The sequence below is a fragment of the Phacochoerus africanus genome, chromosome 8, assembly GCF_016906955.1.
Source record: "Phacochoerus africanus isolate WHEZ1 chromosome 8, ROS_Pafr_v1, whole genome shotgun sequence".
Classification (NCBI taxonomy): Eukaryota; Metazoa; Chordata; class Mammalia; order Artiodactyla; family Suidae; genus Phacochoerus; species Phacochoerus africanus.
In genome coordinates, this window is record NC_062551.1 from 88137773 (window position 1) to 88157293 (window position 19521).

Consider the following 19521-nt stretch of genomic DNA (forward strand, 5'->3'; position numbering starts at 1 on the left):
AAATTGGAAAGGTGATACTCTACTTCTTTTACGGAATTATTGAAAATAAATGAGGTAATACGTGTGGAAATGTTCTATAGGAACATGCGTATTTAGACATTTGTCTTTATTTTCTGTCAGTTCAATTTTGTGGGCAAAATCCTTGGACCACAAGGGAATACAATCAAAAGACTGCAAGAAGAGACTGGCGCAAAGATTTCTGTGTTGGGAAAGGGCTCAATGAGAGACAAAGCCAAGGTAAGCTCGCACTAGTGAGACAAGAAGACACCCTAATGCCTTCCAGTAGCCCAGAGTCCAGTATGGGTGCCTTATGGAAGTTGGCACTTGTGTACGTATTGAAGGTACCCTGCTATTTGTTTTCTTTTTATCTTTGACTATGTAGTAATGAAGACAGCAGTAGAAACATAAGCATTAGTAAGCTTATCTGTGAAAACTTGAAAGGGGAGCTGGATGAAGTAAAACTCACTCAAACTAAAGATACTAAAATCTGAATAGCACATTCCCAGAAACATTTCCAGTAAAAGTGAGAGCAGGGAGTTCCCTGTGGCACAGTGGGTTAAGGATCTGGTGTTGTCACTCTAGTGGTTCAGGTTTGATCCCTGGCCCAGGAACTTCCACACACTGTAGGCATGGCCAAAAAAAGTGAGAGCAATAGTGTGAGTGCAGGTTGAACCTGAGGATTAGTTGGCTGGTATGTTTTATAGCCAGCTGGACTATGAGCCCACTAAAAGAAGGTATGAGTTCCCAGTAAAAGGAACCTTGAGTAATCGTCACTGACAGCAGAACCTAATGCTTATTTTTTTCCATGCCATAGCCGTATTCTTTGTACCCTTTGTTAAGTGCTGAGAAACTTTTCACCAAAACAAAGTCTTAGCCTTCCAGAGTCAGCTTTTCAGAAGAGACATACTTACTACAGCCTAACACTTAGTCTTTCAGGCTTCCTTTCTTTTTGTTTTGTTTTGGCTTTTTTGTCTTTTTTGTCCTTTTTAGGGCCTCACCTGAGATATATGGAGGTTCCCAGGCTAGGGGTCCAATCAGAGCTGTTGCTGCCAGCCTACGCCAGAGCCACAACAACACCAGATCCGAGCCGCATCTGCAACCTACACCACAGCTCAGGCAACACCAGGTCCTTAACCCACTAAGCAAGGCCAGGGATCAAACCCACAACCTCATGGTTCCCAGTCAGATTTGTTTCCACTGCGCCACGACAGGAACTCCAAGGTTTCCTTTTTTATGCAGTCTAATTGATGAATATGATTTTCTCAGTCTCTCTTCTTTTGTCCACTCATATTTCTCAGTAGATGAATATGCTTAGGACTGAAGTATGTTATTCTAGCTATTGAGATTTTCTCCTCTCTATCCTGACTTCTTTCCTTCCCTAGAACTTCCCAGACCTATAAGCAGATAAGAAGAGCTCTACCTAGGATTTAAAAGCAAGTGCTTGGCAATAAATGAATGAATGGATGAATGCTTGGCAAACAGCTATTATCTGAATGGAGTCTGGAATTAAGTCTGTCTCTTTAACTTTCTATACCTTCTAATAAGAGCACCAGTGAGTGTACCAGGGATTCAAAACAATAGTTAACTTTTAGCAGCAGACCAATTGCAGGTTTCACAGGCTGTGTAAATTACTTTTCTCCAGAATTTGTTTTACCATTTTCTTTCTGTTTTTTTCAGGTGTTGGGGTCATTTCTTACCATCTCTTTCACCTAGAGGTAAAGGTGTCATTTTTCTCCCTAGTCCAAGTGATGTGGTGTTTTTGTGCTTTTTTTTTTTTCTGTAGGAGGAAGAGCTGCGCAAAGGTGGAGACCCCAAATATGCCCACTTGAATATGGATCTGCATGTCTTCATTGAAGTCTTTGGACCCCCATGTGAGGCTTATGCTCTTATGGCCCATGCTATGGAGGAAGTCAAGAAATTTCTAGTACCAGTAAGGAAATCCATATCCTGTATCTTTTGAGCAAGGGAAAACTGGGATCTTATGCTGTTACTGAGGCAGGGGTTCTTAACCAGGGTCTCTGCATAACCTAATATTCCATACCAAATTGTGCGTTTATATTCATTTTTCTGAGGTGATCCATTACTTGCACCTAGTTCTCAAAACACTGCACACCAAGCCACTCTGCTGCTCCTTGTCTAATGTGGTTTTAATTTTATACCAGTATGCTTTGTCAGTATCTTGGGTCCACAGTGTATATGGCATTCCAACATAGTTAAAGCTTTAACAAGGTCTTTGCTGAGTTAAATATTTTGGTACTAGTGTGGAGCCAGGAGTTTATGATAGGAAAATGACTAAAATGGTCATAGCCCCCTGCTCTTAAAGGGGTTTATATTCTAGACTCTAGAGAATCTGGATGACAACAGCAAGCTTCTAGTGTTAATGGATTAAATTCTGACCTGGGTGCATTCAGGGCTTTCTCTCTTTGGAAGAGTTTACTCAAATAGTTTTGATTTGAAAGAGGCATGATTGTTGCAGACTTAACTCTTGATGATATTAAACAAGCTTGGCATACAGCTACTTTCAGGATGTAACTAAGGCCCAGAATTAACATACTACTTACTGTTAAGTATTTAATAACCAAGGATGAATCTGGAACCTTAGGAAGCATTTGGAATACTATTCAGCTGGAATTGAGTAAGCATCATTGGTTCATCACTATGACGAGGTGATTGGTTTTCTTGTATATGCAAAATGAGGGAGTCGAACTGTGTCAGAAGATATGAGAATTGGTAGAGCAAAAATTTATAGACAATGTGTATTTATCATGCTGAGCTCCAAGGATTGCAGCACTGTCTCAAATAACTCAGCAGTTGCTTTGCTTCTAAGTACTTTGTTGTCCTTAAAATGTTCAGCATGAAACAGCCAATTTAAAACATCCTATAGAAAAACTCAGAGCTAGTAAATTTTCTCTTCAGGGGATTCTTTTTATTTTTTGAGGTGTGTATTGAAACATCCTGAGACGTCCATTTTCTGAAGGACGGCAGGGGAATGCTCATTTCCTCTTAATTGTTAGTCTCAGCATATTTCTCTAAAGGGATAGGTTTACAAGGCTTCCATGTAAGTGGATCTTCAAAAAAGAAGCCTGCCAGAGAGATCTTGGTCTCCTCAGTGTTGATGTGGCAGTTTGAAGAATCTGAGCAAATGGCCCGTCATTGGTCACTTGGTTCTCCAGTATGAGTCTCAAGCCGCACTAATGTGTAAGGTAGGAGAAGAGTTGAGGGAGGGCATCTCTCTGTGATGACTAGAATCTTCTATTCTTGAAGCTGTGGGATATATGAATGACTCTCATCAGGAAATATGTGAAAAGATTTGCAAATGGCATTTGACTCAATTCTTCCCTCTTGTGAAGAAAAAAAGTGAGCCTGTTTTTGCGTCCATGACCAGAGCCCTTCGTTTTCCCCTTAGAACCATTAACTGTACCAGAGAGGCTTCCTGGTACAGTAGGAAGAGCACTGGACTGGGAGCTTTATCTGCATCATCTTGGACAAGTTATTATTTCACTTTTCTGAGCCTCAGGTTCCTTGTTCATCCCAAACATTTGTTAAGTATCTGGTAGGTGCCTAATACTATGCGTGGGTCTGAAGTTACAAAAATGGCTCTTGAAGAGCTCACAACCTAATGAGAAAGACAACTCTAAAATGATGTGGTAAGTTCTTAGGTAGAGAAAATTACATGGTGCTCTGGGAAAAAAGGAGGGAGTGAGGGGTTGACATCAAGAGAAAGTTTTTTGAAAGAGATGAATCTAATATAATATTTTAGATTAAATCTTGTAGGAGAGTCCCTCAGGTAGACAAAAAAGGCAATAATGTAGTCTAGTGATTCAAAGCCTAGATTTTGGAGATCGGTATTCCTGAATTCACGTGTAGAAGCTGCCACTTACTAGCTCTATGTCCTTAGGCTGATTGTTTTTTGCTCCCTAAATCTGTTTTCCCAAATGTAAAATGGGAAGATCTGCCTACTTCATGGTTATTTTAAAGATTACTGAAAACATTATGTAAGATTTCTTATATGGTGCCCAGTCATAGAGCTTAATTAATGGTAGTGGCTTTTATTATTCTAGGAAGAGAAAACCATTTGCAGGAATGGATGTGTAAGAGTATGCCATGTTCTGAACTCCGCGTTGTTCAGCCTGGCTTAAAAGGAGGTTATTCATGGAGAGAGGATGGAAGTGAACTGGAGAGCTAGGCAGGGACCACATCATGAAGAGCTTCATCGGAATAATGAGGGGTCTGCCATCAAGACTTTCCTCAGAAAGGTGATAGGTAGCGTGCTGCTTGACTTCAGAGAATGACCTGAGATGTCATCTGGGCCTTTCACAGTTGTTCTTAGTATCCAAGGCTCATATGGGCAAGATGACTTCTCAGCAGGAGGTAGAGATGTTGCAGCACACCCCTTCTCATTATCTTTTATCCACAGGATATGATGGATGATATCTGCCAGGAGCAGTTTCTAGAGCTTTCCTACTTGAATGGAGTACCAGAGCCCTCTCGCGGACGTGGGGTGCCAGTGAGAGGCCGAGGAGCTGCACCTCCTCCTCCACCTGTTCCCAGGTATAAACTGTTTTGGGTTTGGTTTTTGGTTTTTTTTTTTTTAATGCTTTCATTATTTTTCCCTTTTTTTTGTTTTTGCTTTTTTAGGGCCAAAGGTGTGGCACATGGAAGTTCCCAGGCTAGGGGTTGAATCAGAGCTACAGCTGCCGGCCTGCACCACAGCCACAGCAATGCTGGATCCACAACTCACAGCAACAACAGATCCTTAACCCACTGAGTGAGGCCAAGGATCAAACCTGGATCCTCATGGATACTAGTCTGATTCATTTCCACTGTGCCACAGTGGGAGCTTGCTACCATCTCTTTCTTACTGGTGCTCTTATCTCCAACTTAGAAGGGGTTTCAGGATTGGTATATTGCATCAAGAGTGGAGTTTTAGATCTTGGGCACTTTGGTCATAGTCTGGTACAGCAGTCCTGCTAAAATTTTAAGTTTGTTACTTTTGAACAGTTTCAACATTTTTTCCTTTTTTTTTTTGTTCCTTTTCTTTTTTCTCCCCCTTTTTTTCCTTACTTCCTGTCTTTCTTTTTTTAATTTTTCTTTTTTTTAAATGGCTGCAGCAGTAGCATATGGAAGTTCCCAGGCCTAGGGATTGAATCAGAGCTGCAGCTGCCAGCCTGTGCCACAGCTACGGCCACACTGGATCCAAGCCACATCTGTAACCTACAGTGCAGCTTATGGCAACACCATATCCTTAACCCACTGAGTGAGGCCAGGGATCAAACCTGTATCCTTATAGACATTAGGTCCTTAACCCACTGAGCTACAGTGGGAACTCCAGTTCTAGCATCTTTAAATGGTCTCTGACTTTAGAACATAACATATTGTGACTGACCTTTATGAACTGTTCAGACTCTCCCAGGCAGTCCACTGATGAGACATTAACAGGTCCACCATGGGACTGGGGAGTCTTCCAGTATGGATCTTTTTCCCATTCACACACTCCTCTGTGTTTTAATAATAGTCTAAAGCATCGTAAAATCTCCTACCTAGCTTTAGAATTTGTAAACAAATCTGAACATGAAAGTAGCCTATCTATAAAAATTTCTATTTAAAATAAACTTTCTTGGAGTTCCCTTCGTGGCTCAGCAGTTATAGAACCTGACTAGGATCCATGAGGATGTGGGTTTGATCCCTGGCCTCACTCAGTGAGTTAAGGATCTGGCATTGCCTTGAGCTGTGGTGTAGGTCGCAGACCTGGCTCGGATCTGACGTTGCTGTGGCTGTGGCATAGTCCAGCATCTGCAGCTCCAATTCAGTCCCTAGCCTGGGAACTTCCATATGCCACAAGTGCAGCCCTAAAAAGCAAAAAAATAAAATAAACTGTCTTCTTTGCAGGGGCCGGGGTGTTGGACCACCTCGGGGGGCTTTAGTGCGTGGTACACCAGTAAGAGGAGCCATCACCAGAGGTGCCACTGTGACTCGAGGAGTGCCACCCCCACCTACTGTGAGGGGTGCTCCAGCACCAAGAGCACGGACAGCAGGCATCCAGAGAATACCTTTGCCTCCACCCCCTGCACCAGAAACTTATGAAGAATATGTAAGAAGTTTGGACATTTGTGCAATTTCCCCAGTACCTAACAGGTTGCCAAAGGAAGCAAATGATAGGAACTGCCTGTAAAATTTGAAATCTGCCCTCTTTTCTTGCAGTGAATGTTAAACTATGAGAAAATTTTTCCATTTTAAGCATGGTTTACTGTATGTGTATAGATTAAACAGGAAATAAGCTGTGCTTGATAATATGGTGTTTTACTGAAGGGTCTCCCACTACAGTTATTGATTATGCTGAAGTTCAGCCTTGTACCTTTATTTCCTTCCCACACTAGAACGGTTGGTTTTGTTTTTTTGTTTTTTTATTTGGTTGGTTTTGTTTCAAAAAAGAGCCCTTTCTTGACTATTCTGTAACGTGTGTTAACATTTTGGAGGGAAATTCCATGTCTGTTAATCTAGAAGCCTACCATACTCCCATGGGGTATAGTTACCTTACCTACTTTCTGTGATTCTGACTTTCTATTTTATTTTATTTGTTCTAGGGATATGATGATACATACGCAGAACAGAGTTATGAAGGCTACGAAGGCTATTACAGCCAGAGCCAAGGGTGAGTCAGGCAATAGGAGTGTTAACTTCATGTCCTTGGGATGGATGGGGGAGTTGGAGGAACTGAGAGATTTAGGCAGCACAAATCTCAGGAGCTCACCTTTTGAGGGTATCTCTTCCACCTTTGATATCTATGGGGCACACATTTGAATCTGCAAATTTGAATAACTGAATCTTAAATTATAGTGTAGAATATGGGGTTGGCATATGAAAAATTCCCTAACTGTGATTACATAGAAACAAAGGGAAAATGCCTTAAAATTATTTTGATTTGTTATTTTAAAATGTTACAGCTGCGGAGTTCCCGCTATGGCATAACGGGATTGATGGTGTCTTGGGAGCGATGGGATGCAGGTTCAATCCCATCTGGCACAGTGGGTTAAGGATCCAGCGTTACCACAGCTGTGACTTAGGTCACGACTATGACTTGGATCTGATTCCCTGGCCCCAAAATTCTGTATGCCTCAGGGTGGCCAAAAAAGAAAAAAAACAAACCAAGAAAATCACAGCCACATTAAAGTTGCATAAAAGTCTAAAAGGAAACTAGAATCTTACTACAGTAACTTACGTTCTTTTCTCATCTTTTTTTTTTTTTTTTTTTTTGCGGGGAGAGGCACACTTGTGGCGTGCAGAAGTTTCCGGGCCAGGGATCAAACCTGCACCACAGCAGCAAGCCGAGCCACTGCAGTGTTAACCCTCTGTGCCACATGGGAACTCCTCTACTCTTTAGTTAAAAAACAGTTGTGTTTGTATGTATGTGTATCTTAACTGAGGTTGCTTGAAAAGGCCTCTCATAATTCTACTGTGAGGACAAAACGGTTCTCTTCATCTCAGTTTATTCTCTTCTAGTGAGCCCTGTGAATACATGTGTATGTACACTGTGGTTAAGATAGTCAGTTTTGGATTGAGCTTTTTCACTTTAAATGTTCACTGTTCATTTTTCTTTGCTATAGTTGTCACAGTTGTTTTGTTTTGAGTACCTAGCATATACATGTTTTGGAAATATTTTGTGGTTTGGAGATGGGGTAAAATGAGTGCTTTTTTTTGGTATCATACACAGTAAAATAACTAAAATATGGAAGTAGTTGGGAGAAAAGTGAAACAAACATAGCTGCTATATAGCTCTAACACTCTGTCTTTGGCTTTCAGGGACTCAGAATATTATGACTATGGACATGGGGAGGTTCAAGATTCTTATGAAGCATATGGTATGTCTTAATATTTCTGTGGTGGGACAAAATGTGCAAGTAAGTGCCCGGGAGAATGCTGGTGACTGGATTTGGGGGGATCAGACAGTGACACACCTAAGGAGAAAACCTCTACTACAAGGCCAACATGTTCGTAAAAGTGACAATCAGAGTCCTGCTCTTAAAATTGTGTGGTATGGTAGAAAGAGGGACTATTGAAAAGAGATGGGGTGTGCACTCTTACTCTTGGAAGGCTAAGCAGGTGTCCTAAGCTAGGGCTTAGATTCAGCTTGGTGTGGTTCGAGCAACAGGCTTTTAAACTGATGCTGATTTTTTGTTTTTTTGGGTTTTTTTTTTACTATTTTAGACTGAGAGATGGCTAGGCCTGAGTTATACTGCTGGGCCTTTGCTGCTGATACCTAGGCTCCATTGGTGGCTAATAATTTAATCATACCCAGCTCTTCTTCCCTACCTCATTTTTAAAAACAATTTTGGATCTTATCATAAAGAATTTCATTATGGGAGTTCCCATTGTGGTTCAGCAGGTTAAAGATCTGACATCTCTCTGAGGATGCAGTTTCAATCCCTGGCCTCGCTCAGTGGGTTAAGGGTCTGGTGTTGCCACAAACTGCAGCATAGGTTAACTCCTAGCCTGGGAACACCACTGGTGTGGCCGTAAAGGAAAAAAAAAAAAAAAAGGAATCTCAAGAGTAGAGGAAATGGTAGCTGAAAGGAACCTAGATGGCAAGAGCAGGTTTGGTGCAGGAACAGTGCCTGTTAGATTAGGAACTGTGGGGCTAGAGCGAGTTCAGGGCAGTACTGGCACCAAGCTCCTTACTGTCATGGAGACATCGCAAGTTAGTCCTTGATCCTAAGAGACCTATAGATGCTGGAATGGCAGCAGGACTAAACTGCCATCCTTGAGGTTTGGTTGAAAACACATTGCTCAGGAGTATCCTCAGCAGCCAATTACGGCCCCACCTTAATAGGCCCCAGCGGGAGTGCCATGCGGCAGTAGACGCAAAGAGAGCAGCCTTTTATTTGCATGTTTGTTTGTTTGTTTTTGCTTTTTAGGGCCACGCATGCAGCATATGGAAGTTTCCAGGCTAGAGGTCGAATCTGAGCTGCAGCCTCTGGCCTATGCTACAGCCACAGCAATTCGGGGTTTGAGCCACATCTTCGACCTACACCACAGCTCATGGCAATGCCGGTTACTTAGATATTTAACCCACTATGTGAGGCCAGGGTTTGAACCTGCATCCTCATGGATACTAGTTGGATTCGTTACCACTGAGCCACAGTAAGAACTCCAGAGAGTAGCCTTTTCAATGTGAGGTGTTTTCCAGCAAACCTGAGGGAAGTCCAGAGTCCTTGGCAAGGGATTCAGCAATTGACAGTTTACCTTAAGATATTGATAGTTTTCCTTAACCCCTAACTGAAAATGGAGAACCTCTTAAGGCTTCCCACAGACAGACTCCTCAACTCCTCAGCACAGTATATAGTAGCCAGTCAGCTGCTTGCCCAGGGAAACAGTTTTTACCAGTTCTAGCAAAATGGTACTGGACAGCTGCCATCAGTAACACTGTACCGCTCTATTCATATGCCATCATTTAGAAGGGTATGATTGCCCCAGGGTATGTCCGTTCATCAGTGAGACAGCACAATGGGGCCTCTGTGTGTGCCAAGCTACTCTTTGTGCTCTGGGTGTGATGTTGCCACAGTTAGTCTGTTCTGATTTCTGTCTTTATAAACAGAATTAGAAAAATAAACTATCTTACTGGTACCCAGAAGTCACTTGGAAAGTGATGGATATAGCTATTGTACTAGAGGTAGAAATGGGCTTAGAGTTTTGTGCAACTTTACATCCATATAGGGGTTTTAGACCTACAGTTATGGAAGCAGATGTTTGTGAGTACAAGCAGCTAGAGAAATACTGGCATGGGTGAAGTCTTGGAGTGAATGGGAAGAATAAGCTTATAAACACAACTCATGTTCATAAGAGGTCAGCTCTAGGAGTAAATGGTCATCTCTTTTAGGCTTTTCCATGTCACAAAGGAAAGGGATATTAGTCACATTGTTGGGTTTCTCTGGACTATTGGCATAAAAAGAGGAGATAATAAATTCTCCTAATGAGTGCTATTAACACATTTGATTGTACTTCTGACCACCAGAGCAGTGGACCAGCTGTACAAGTGGAGGTCTCTTGAAATGTGGCCCTGGCTTGCTCTTCCAAAGGAGCCAAAGGACACTTCTCCACAGGGAAGTCTAACTTGCTGCTGCGTAGAAAGGGAGCTTCCAATCTGAAAGACTTCCAAAATTGTCACCTTACTTGAGTCTGTCTGCAAAATGGCTTTGAAAAGAGGAAAGGGCATTGCAGAGCCAATGAGATTGATTTCCTCACTGTCTCAAGCAGGGTGTTGAGTTTATCCAGGTTTGGGGGCTGGATATGTTGCCTGTGGAGAGCTTCTTCCCTGGAGATCACTCCAAACCTTTCCTAAACTATTTCCTCTGTCCATCACTCAAAACCGCCCTACAGTTGGGAAATTGCCTAAGCCGTACAGTGGGGACCAAGCAGAGTGAAAAATAAGGACACCAGGGAGGTGGCAAGACATTAGAAGCGAAACAGTGTTTTGGGTGACCTTTCATCAGATAACCTACCCCTGCTTATCCCAAAATGCCATTGGCACATAGTTTACAAACTGTTATTGCTTTCCCCACAGGCCAAGATGACTGGAATGGGACCAGGCCATCGCTGAAGGCCCCTCCAGCTAGGCCGGTGAAGGGAGCATACAGAGAGCATCCATATGGACGTTATTAAAAACAAACTTGAGGGGAAAATATCAATTATGAGCAAAGTTGTTACTGATTTCTTGTATCTCCCAGGATTCCTGTTGCTTTACCCACAACAGACAAGTAATTGTCTAAGTGTTTTTCTTCGTGGTCCCCTTCTTCTCCCCACCTTACTCCATTCTTAACTCTGCATTCTGGCTTCTGTATGTAGTATTTTAAAATGAGTTAAAATAGATTTAGGAATATCGAATTAATTTTTTAAGTGTGTAGATGCTTTTTTCTTTGTTGTTTAAATATAAACAAATGTACCTTTTATAATAAAAAAAAAGTTGAGTAAAAAAAAAACCACAAACCTGTTAGTTTCAAAAGTGACATTGCTTGCTTAAAGGTTCTGAAGTTAAGGCTTGTTAACTTTCTCTTAGTTTTGATTTGAGGCATCCCGTAAAGTTGTAGTTGCAGAATCCCAAACTAGGCTACATTTCAAAATTCAGGGCTGTTTAAGATTTAAAATCACAAACGTTAACGGCAGTAGGTGCCACCATGTAAAAGTGAGCTCAGACGTCTCTAAAAATGTTTTCCTTTAAAAGCACATGGCGGTTGAATCTTAAGGTTAAATTTTAATATGAAAGATCCTCATGAATTAAATAGTTGATGCAATTTTTAACGTTAATTGATTTAAAAAAAAACAACAGCAAAATTAGGTTTGTAAAACTGACTTTTTCATTATGTGGGTTTTGAAATCTAGCCCCAGACATACAGTGTTGAGAGATACTTAGTGGGAAGTAGGTTTTGAAGAGGTTGATTCGGGGAGAGGGGCTGGCCACCTGCATTGAATTTGTTGCAGAACTTTTTAGTCACGAACAACCTTTCAGTAATGTACTAATAATTAAAATTTCAGTATTTAAAAAGACAAAAGTATTTTGTCCATCTGAGATTCTGCACTCCTTGAAAAGCTCACTTGGACACTGAGGCCAAAAGCTGATGATTTTCTTAAGTTGACGGTTGTCAATATTGAACTGTTCCCAAAGTAGTTAGTCAAGTATGTCTCAACACTAGCATGATATAAAAAGGGACACTGCAGCTGAATGAAAAAGGAATCAAAATCCACTTTGTACATAAGTTAAAGTCCTAATTGGATTTGTACCGTCCTCCCATTTTGTTCTTGGAAGATTAAATGCTACATGTGTAAGTCTGCCTAAATAGGTAGCTTAAACTTATGTCAAAATGTCTGCAGCAGTTTGTCAATAAAGTTTAGTCCTTTTTTAATCAAAGTAAATGTGATGAATTGTCATTTTTTTTGGGTGGACAATAAAATAATTTTCTCTTTCAAATAAACTTAAATTAACTCTAAAGTTAATGGGCTTGTTAAAAGTTGGAGACATTCTTAAAAGTGGTGGGGGGGATTTTATTTTAAGTTTACCAAAAAAAGTTTATGAGTTGTTAAGTTTTAGTTTAAAAATAACCAAAGCTTTTTCACCCCCTGGAAGTTGTTGAAAGCAGTTTTATGCAATCCTATCACAAGCTCTAATTTCTGGAGAGAAGAATTTAACTAAACTGAAAATTGGATTGGTTCCCACACATAGGCCTCAATAATTAAAGTGCCAGCCACCCTAGTTTGCACCTCCTATAGAGCCCCTAGGTGACCCTAAGAGTTTCACCAAATAATCTCTGTGAGCTTGGAAAGGGATAGCACTTGCCTTTAGAGATGTCAATTCAGCAAACCCTGGGTGCCCTTAAGGGGTTCCCTTCCAATCCCAGAAATGCTATTAAGTCACCTGGACTGGGGCAGGATCTGGCATGATAGCCTGGCTTTGAACCTCCCTCCTGAAAGACCAAGAGAGGAAGTGATGGAATTGGTTGACCCAGTTTCCACTCCTCTATGTTAATTCTCAGAGTTCTCATGCCTTCCCTAAGGGAGCCACGTAAACTGCTCGGGGGTGAAAAATACTCTTGTATGAAGTGCCAAGCTGCCTGCAGCAGTGCATGATGGACATTTTTTTTCTTTTTAAAACACACCAACAAAAAATGTATTTGTAGATTGTGATAAAGTGTAAATAACTGAATTTTCAACCATGGTTTGAAGTCAGCTTTCAGGGCATTATGTCTTGTTTTGATGAAAAGAGATCACTCTATACCCCCCTTTTTAAAGGAAAATTATCGCAAGAGAATCAGGATGTGTAAAGCTAACATGCATCGCAAAAAACCAAAGGTAACCTAAATGTCTGATTTTAATAGCACATATTTCTCTTTTACATAAACTGTGACAGCAACTTGCATAAACAATTCTGTAGCTGTTAATTTTAATGTTAAAATTTTGCAAAACTTGTTTAATAAAAATAGCTGTAAAAAGAAAAACCATATGCTGCCGCATAAATTAGCCATAACTCTTAATAATCCTGCCCATCACAAGTGAACTGTAATGTAACCTGGGCACAAAGTCTGACATCTTAAATGACACATTGTAAAATTTCAATGACTGTAGTTTAGACCTGCTGCTCCCCAAAGTAAAGCTTTCTGCTCAGCTATTTTAAAATGTACAAGGATGAGCCCCTATAGGTCCCCATATTGATATTCACAATGAGACATTACTTAAAAATTCTTTAAAGTTGCATGTTTCTCTCCTGTAATGTGTAAACTGCATGCAGGATCTCTATCTTTTATTTTGTATGTCTTTTGAACTTCCTCTTTAAAAGACTGATCTCCTACTTCTCCATTTTCAGGTGATTGAAAACTCCCAAGGAATTTCCTGGAGTAGAATGGGTAGTGAAGACCCATGTCAGGTATGTTAAGGTGGCTTTCTATTAAGGACAAGGGACTTTTATCCTAACTGTAAAACAGTTTTGCCAGAAGGTGGCCTGGGAGGTGATAAATGGGTGAATCTTGCTTGTATGTCGTTGTACCATGTTTACAGTAGGGCCGTGCTTTTATATTTTATAGTTCATAGTGAGTTTACTTCTGATGACTAGGTAGTGTCAGCTTGAATCTATTGACTCGGACTCTGTTCTCTCAGTGACATGAGGTGGTAGTGTTTCATTTGGAGTTCATTGGTTATAAGCTACAAAGTGACTGTCTAGTATAAATAAAAGAATTTACTAGGAGTTCCCGTTGTGGCTCAGTGGGCTAAGAACCCAACTGGTATCCATGAGGATGCACATTCGATCCCTGGCCTCGCTCAGTGGGTTAAAGATCTGCTGTTGCCACAAGCTGTAGTGTAGGTCACAGATGAGGTTCAGATCCAGCAACACCTTGGCTGTGGTGTTGGTCAGCAGCTGCAGCTCTGATTTGACCCGTAGCCCAGGATCTTCCATGTGCCGCATGTGCTGTCCTAAAAACAAAAAAAGCAAGAAAGAAAAGAAAAAGGGAATTTATTGGAAGGATATTAGGGGCCCACAGATTTAGCATGAAGGCTAGAAAATCTGGGCTTGGGAACCAGAGTAGTTGCAGCAAACCGAGACAGTAGTAGTAGACCACAGGAGTGGTCCTAAAGCTGGGGTTAGCTGCTCAGGCACTGTTGCTGGAATGAGTACATTCTAGTCATGTTTGGTTTCTTTCTTCTTCTGCTCAAGATTGAAGTTCTAGGGAGGCAGTATCGTCCTGGATCAGCTTGAAGTCACATGCCCATACTTTACCAACATGCAGTAAGAAAAATTCCTCAAAAGGAAGTCAGAGCATTTTTAGGAAAGGGAAATAAATGCTGGGCAACCAAAAAACAATTATTCAGCAATATCCATATTTTAGTTTACAGAAGTAACAAAGACTTAATAAGGTTAAGTGGCTTCCCAAGGTCACATAATTAGTATGGCTAGTAATCAAGCCCAAGTTTGTGTGGCCAGAACCTAACGTCTTCAACTCTCATACTGCTTTTCATCTAAGGTAGGAGTATTTCTCACACTGAAGAGACACCTGGCTAGGGACATTGTGGTGTAGTAGAAAGAGCATGGAACCTGACAAACCCGTTTCTTGTTTAGTGAGCTAGGACACATCACTTATCTCCACATCGGGAAAGGAAGATTGTGATAACGTATACCTTATAGTCGCAAACGGAAGGAGTTCTATATATGTAAGGCCAACCAGTTAGTTCTGTGTCCTATACTTAGTAAGTATTAGTGTACTTTTCCTAAGAAAGTTTAACCTCTTGGTTTGGGTAGCTGGGGGCTCTGACAAATGAGTGAGCCTTCCTGTTGCTTGAAGTCATCGGGGAACTAACTGGATTTTTCCTCTGCCCCTGAGTAAGTTATTAGGATTACGAGGGCACTGGGGAGAAAGGATCCAACTAGGTAAGCCAAAGGTATTGAGCCTTTGACAGTGAAATTTGCCTTCTTGGAGATAATTTCTTCCAAACCTGCCTCTCAGCCAGAAGCCTCTGAGATGCGGAGGTTTTAAGGAGGTCCATGTGTATTGAACATGGTCCTTGGCATCCAGAATGTCCTAAGTTTGATACTGGTCACATGAATGGCTAGGAAATTTTAGGGGTAAGTGCCCAAAGGCAGAGAATTTTGTCTCTTTTCCAGAATAGTCTTAAGAACAGAATTTGAGGACACTGCTTTCTTCAATTTGGCCTGTAAATCTGTGCTTGGAAAGATAGGTTCCATGGTTGACAGGCATAGGCCTCCTAGTGGTCTGCTTATTATGGGTATGCAGCTCAGTCAGTCGGTCCCAGTGTTTTCTACAGCTTTCTGTCACTACCTCTGAATCTTTATTCCAATTCTAAAAGCTTTAGAGCCAGGCAGGATTGAGGACCTGTCCTGGCTTTACCTCATGATAGCCTTTGTTTTTGTTTTGACAAAAACAAAAATCCTTACCCCCCCCCCCCACTGTGTCTCATTTCTTTATCATCAAATGGAGTTGGTAATAGTAAACACTTACCACTTTGTGCATCATAATATCTTAAAGCAGTTAATAAAGATTACCTCATTTGGTTCTCTCTACCTTTTTCTTTTTTAATTGAGATAAAATTCACGAAACAGGAGTTCCCATCATTACTCATCAGGTTATGAACCAGACTGGTACCCATGAGGACATGTGTTCAGTCCCTGGCCTCATTCTGTGGGTTAAGGATCCGGCATTGCTGTGAGCTCTGGTGTAGGTTGCAGACGTGGCTTGGATCCTGTGTGGCTGTGGCCAGCAGCTGCAGCTCCAGTTCGACTCCTAGCCTGGGAACTTCCATATGCTGCAGGTGCAGCCCTAAAAAGCAAAACAAACCAAAGCAAAACAAAGCAAAAATTCATGAAACATAAAATTTATCATTTCAGTCATTGTAAAGTGATTGAAAATATTCACAATGCTATGTGGCCATTATTGCTGTTTAATTCCAGAAAAACTGTTACTTCCAAAGAAATTTGTATATGTTAGTAGCCACTCTCAATTCCCCTCTTTCCCACCAATCAGCTTTCTGTTTCTATGGATTTTCTCTGTTCTGGACGTTTCATATAAACGGAACCATATCATATGTACCTTTTGTGATTGGCTTCTTTGACTTTGCAGAATGCTTTCAAGGTTCATACATGTTATAGTATATATCAGTACTTCCTACTAATAATGGGAAATGTATTACTTAGAAAAGCAGCCCATTTCATTTAGGACAGCTCCATGTATTAGAAGTTTCCTTTCATTTTGAATGAGTCACTCTACTAACTTACACTGATTCTACTTTGGACCTCTGAAAGACTATCCTTTCAAGTATTTGAAGATCATTTAAATTCATTTTTCTTTCCCAGCTCAAAAAGTTACTTGTTAGGAGTTCCCATCCTGGCTCAGTGGAAACGAATCCGATTAGGAACCATGAGATTGAGGGTTCAGTCCCTGGCCTCACTCAGTGGGTTAAGGATCCAGCGTTGCCATGAGCTGTGGTGTAGTTTGCAGACGTGTTTCGGGTCTGGCATTGCTATGGCTGTGGTGTAGGCCAGCAGCTGTAGCTCCAATTAGACCCCTAGCCTAGGAACCTTCATAAGCCATGGGTGCAGCCCTAAAAAGCAGAAAATAAAAAATAAATAAAAGTTACTTGTTAGACTTACTAGATCTGATTTTCAATAAAACTAGGAATTTGGATTTTATATACCCCAATTTAATGTTTGCTCAGATTTGTGTCAGTCCCTGTAAAACATCTGCTACAAGCCAAATGCTGCCCTTAGGCTGCCAGTTTGCAGCTTCTGGTTAGCTTCTACTAATACAAATTAAAAATATTAGAATTATTGGAGTTCCTGTTATGGCACAGCGGAAACAAATCCAACTAGGAACCATGAGGTTGCAGATTCAATCCCTGGCCTTGCTCAGGGGGTTAAGAATCTGGCGTTGCCATGAGCTGTGGTGTAGGTCACAGACAAGGCTCAGATCTGGTGTTGCTCTGGCTGTGGCATAGGCTGGCAGCTATAGCTCCAATTCCACCCCTAGCCTGGGAACCTCCATATGCCAGGGTGCCCCTAAAAAGCCAAAAATAATAATAATAATAACCTTAGAATTATTGAGATATAATTCATATGCTGTACTCTTTAACCATTTGAAGTGTACAGTTCTGTGGTTTTCCGTCTATGGAGTTGTACAAGTCATCACAATCAACTTCAGAATGTGTTTATCACCCCAGAAAGAAATTCCTTGCACATTAACCTGTCTACCCACAATCCGCTTACCCTTTCTAGCTCTAAGCAGCCATTAGTCTCCTTTCTGTCTCCATCAACTTGCCTATTCTGGACATTTCATAAAATGAAATTACATAATATGTGATCTTTTATGACCGCCTCCTTTCACTTACCATAATGTTTTCAAGCCTCATCTGTGTTGTAGCATGTTGTCAGTATGTCCTTCTGTCAGATACTATTTCATTGTATGCATATACCACAATTTTATTTATCATTTACCCGTTGACATTTGAGTTGTTTGGCTTTTTTGGCTCTTCTGTGAACATTCATGTACACATTTTTGTGTGGACATACGTTTTTTATTTCTTGGACATATATACCAAGGAGAGGAATTACCAGGTCACGTGACAACTCCATTTAACTTTCTGAGAAACTGCCAAACTGTTTACACAGAGGTTGCACCATTCCCACTGGCAATGTGTGAAGTTTCTAATTTCTTTATATCTTCACCAGCACTTGTTATTTTCTTTTTATTATAGCCATACTGCTAGGTGTGAATTGGTATTTAATTTTCATTTTGATTTGCATTTCCCCAATGACTTATGTTGAGCATGTTTTCATGTGCTTATCCACCATTTATATATCGTCTTTGGAGAAATGTTTACTTAAATCTTTTGTTAGTTTTTAAATTGAACTGTCTGTCGTTTTGTTTGTTTTGTCTTTTTAGGGCCAAACCTGTGACCGGTGGAGGTTCCCAGACTAGGGGTCGAATAGGATCTGTAGCCACCAGCCTGTGCCACAGCAACTCCAGATCCAAGCTGCGTCTTCAATCTACACCACAGCTCATGGCAACGCCACATCCTTAACCCACTCTGCAAGGCAAAGGATCAAACCTGAATCCTCATGGATGCTAGTCAGATTCATTTCCACTGAGCCAGGACAGGAACTCCCGGTTTATTATTGAATTATAAATTCTTTAAATATTTTTATGCTAGACCCTAATTAGACATGGTTTGCAAGTATTTTCTCCCATTCTGTAAGTTTTTTAATTTTCTTTGAAACACATCAGTGTTAAATTTTGATAAAGTCCAGTTTATCTTTTTTTTTCTTTGCCTGCTTGTGCTTTTGTTATCATAGGTAAGAAGCCATTGTCCCATTCAAGGTCCTGAAGTTTTATACCCATTTCTGTCCAAGAGTTTTATAGTTTTAATTCTTTTATTTAAGTCTGTGGTCCATTTTTTATTAACTTTTGGTATGGTATGAGGTGGACATTTCATAATCATTCTTTTGCATGTGAATATCCAGTTGTCTCAGCACCAGTTATTGAAAAGACTGTTCTTTCTCCATTGAATGACCTTGGCACCCAGCTCAAAAATCAGTTAATCATAGAGAGTTCCCTGGTGGCCTAGCAGTTAAGGATCCAGCTTTGTCACTACTGTGGCATGAGTTTGATCCCTGGCCCAGGAATTTTTGCATGATGTAGGCGCAGCCAAAAAAAAAAAAGGTACAATTTGAGTTCCCACTGTAGCTCAGTGGGTTAAGGATCCAGTGTTGTCTCTGTTGCTGTACAGGTTCAATCCCTGGCCTAGGAACTCCATATGCCATGGGTGTGGCCAAAAGAAAAAAAAATTCATCATAGATGTGTAGCTCTATGAAGTATTACTTAAAGTGATTAATGTGATTTTTGGCATATAGTAGCTACTCAATAATAAATAATAGCTGATTGGATTATTTGGGCATCACTAAGAGCTAAGAAGTGATGGATTTGATCCCAGGTATGGATGACTCCAAATCATGTCTGTACCCTGTGTATTATACTGCAGGCTGCTGAAGTGGGGATGAAGCTGTTCTAGCTGCCATGCCTGGCCGTATATAATTCTCCAAAGGCTGAGCCCCCTCAGAAAGTGTCCTTCTCCTACCATCAGTCTCCTTTGCTCCTCATCTCCCTCCAGGGTTTCCAGGGTGTTCTTGTCAATGACACTTCGCTGCTAAGGGAACTCTCACCCTTCCTTAGCTGGGGATATAACAGTTATTCAAACAGCCTTAGGGTTTGTCCACTCTTGCTTTCTCATCCACCACTTCCCATTCCTTGCCCCAGGCTAAGAATATATAGGTAAAGATGCATCAGCTGCTAGGGCTTTCTGAACACCAAGGATGAAAGAGACTGTGTTTTTTTTCTTTTTTCTTTCTTTCCCTTTTTTTTTTTTTTTTTTTTTGGTCTTTTAGGGCCACACCTGTGGCATTTGGAAGTTCCGAGGCTAGGGGTTGAATCGGAGCTGTAGCCACTGGCCTACACCACAGGCCACAGCAACGCCAGA

At 41.0% G+C, this 19521-nt stretch overlaps 1 protein-coding gene and 1 long non-coding RNA gene across 3 annotated transcripts in view; both read left to right on the forward strand.

Moving 5' to 3' along the window:
• The window catches only part of KHDRBS1 (KH RNA binding domain containing, signal transduction associated 1), a 41662-nt gene that overhangs the window by 16110 nt on the left and 6031 nt on the right, over positions 1-19521 (forward strand). The window contains exons 3-10 of one of the 2 annotated variants that reach the window (XR_007136562.1): positions 121-237; positions 1784-1930; positions 4418-4551; positions 5890-6091; positions 6585-6652; positions 7801-7859; positions 10559-10751; positions 13349-13408. Coding sequence is in view for 1 of the 2 variants with exons in the window: in XM_047793036.1 (XP_047648992.1) it covers positions 121-237; positions 1784-1930; positions 4418-4551; positions 5890-6091; positions 6585-6652; positions 7801-7859; positions 10559-10656 (825 nt within the window). In the remaining variant the exon portion in view is untranslated. Of the gene's footprint in view, positions 1-120; positions 238-1783; positions 1931-4417; positions 4552-5889; positions 6092-6584; positions 6653-7800; positions 7860-10558; positions 11900-13348; positions 13409-19521 lie in introns of those variants that run through there. The other variant, XM_047793036.1, reaches the window with a different exon arrangement.
• LOC125134126 (uncharacterized) lies at positions 1938-4165 on the forward strand. The gene is made up of 2 exons (XR_007136563.1): positions 1938-3203; positions 3407-4165. It is a non-coding gene; the product is annotated as an uncharacterized LOC125134126 (long non-coding RNA).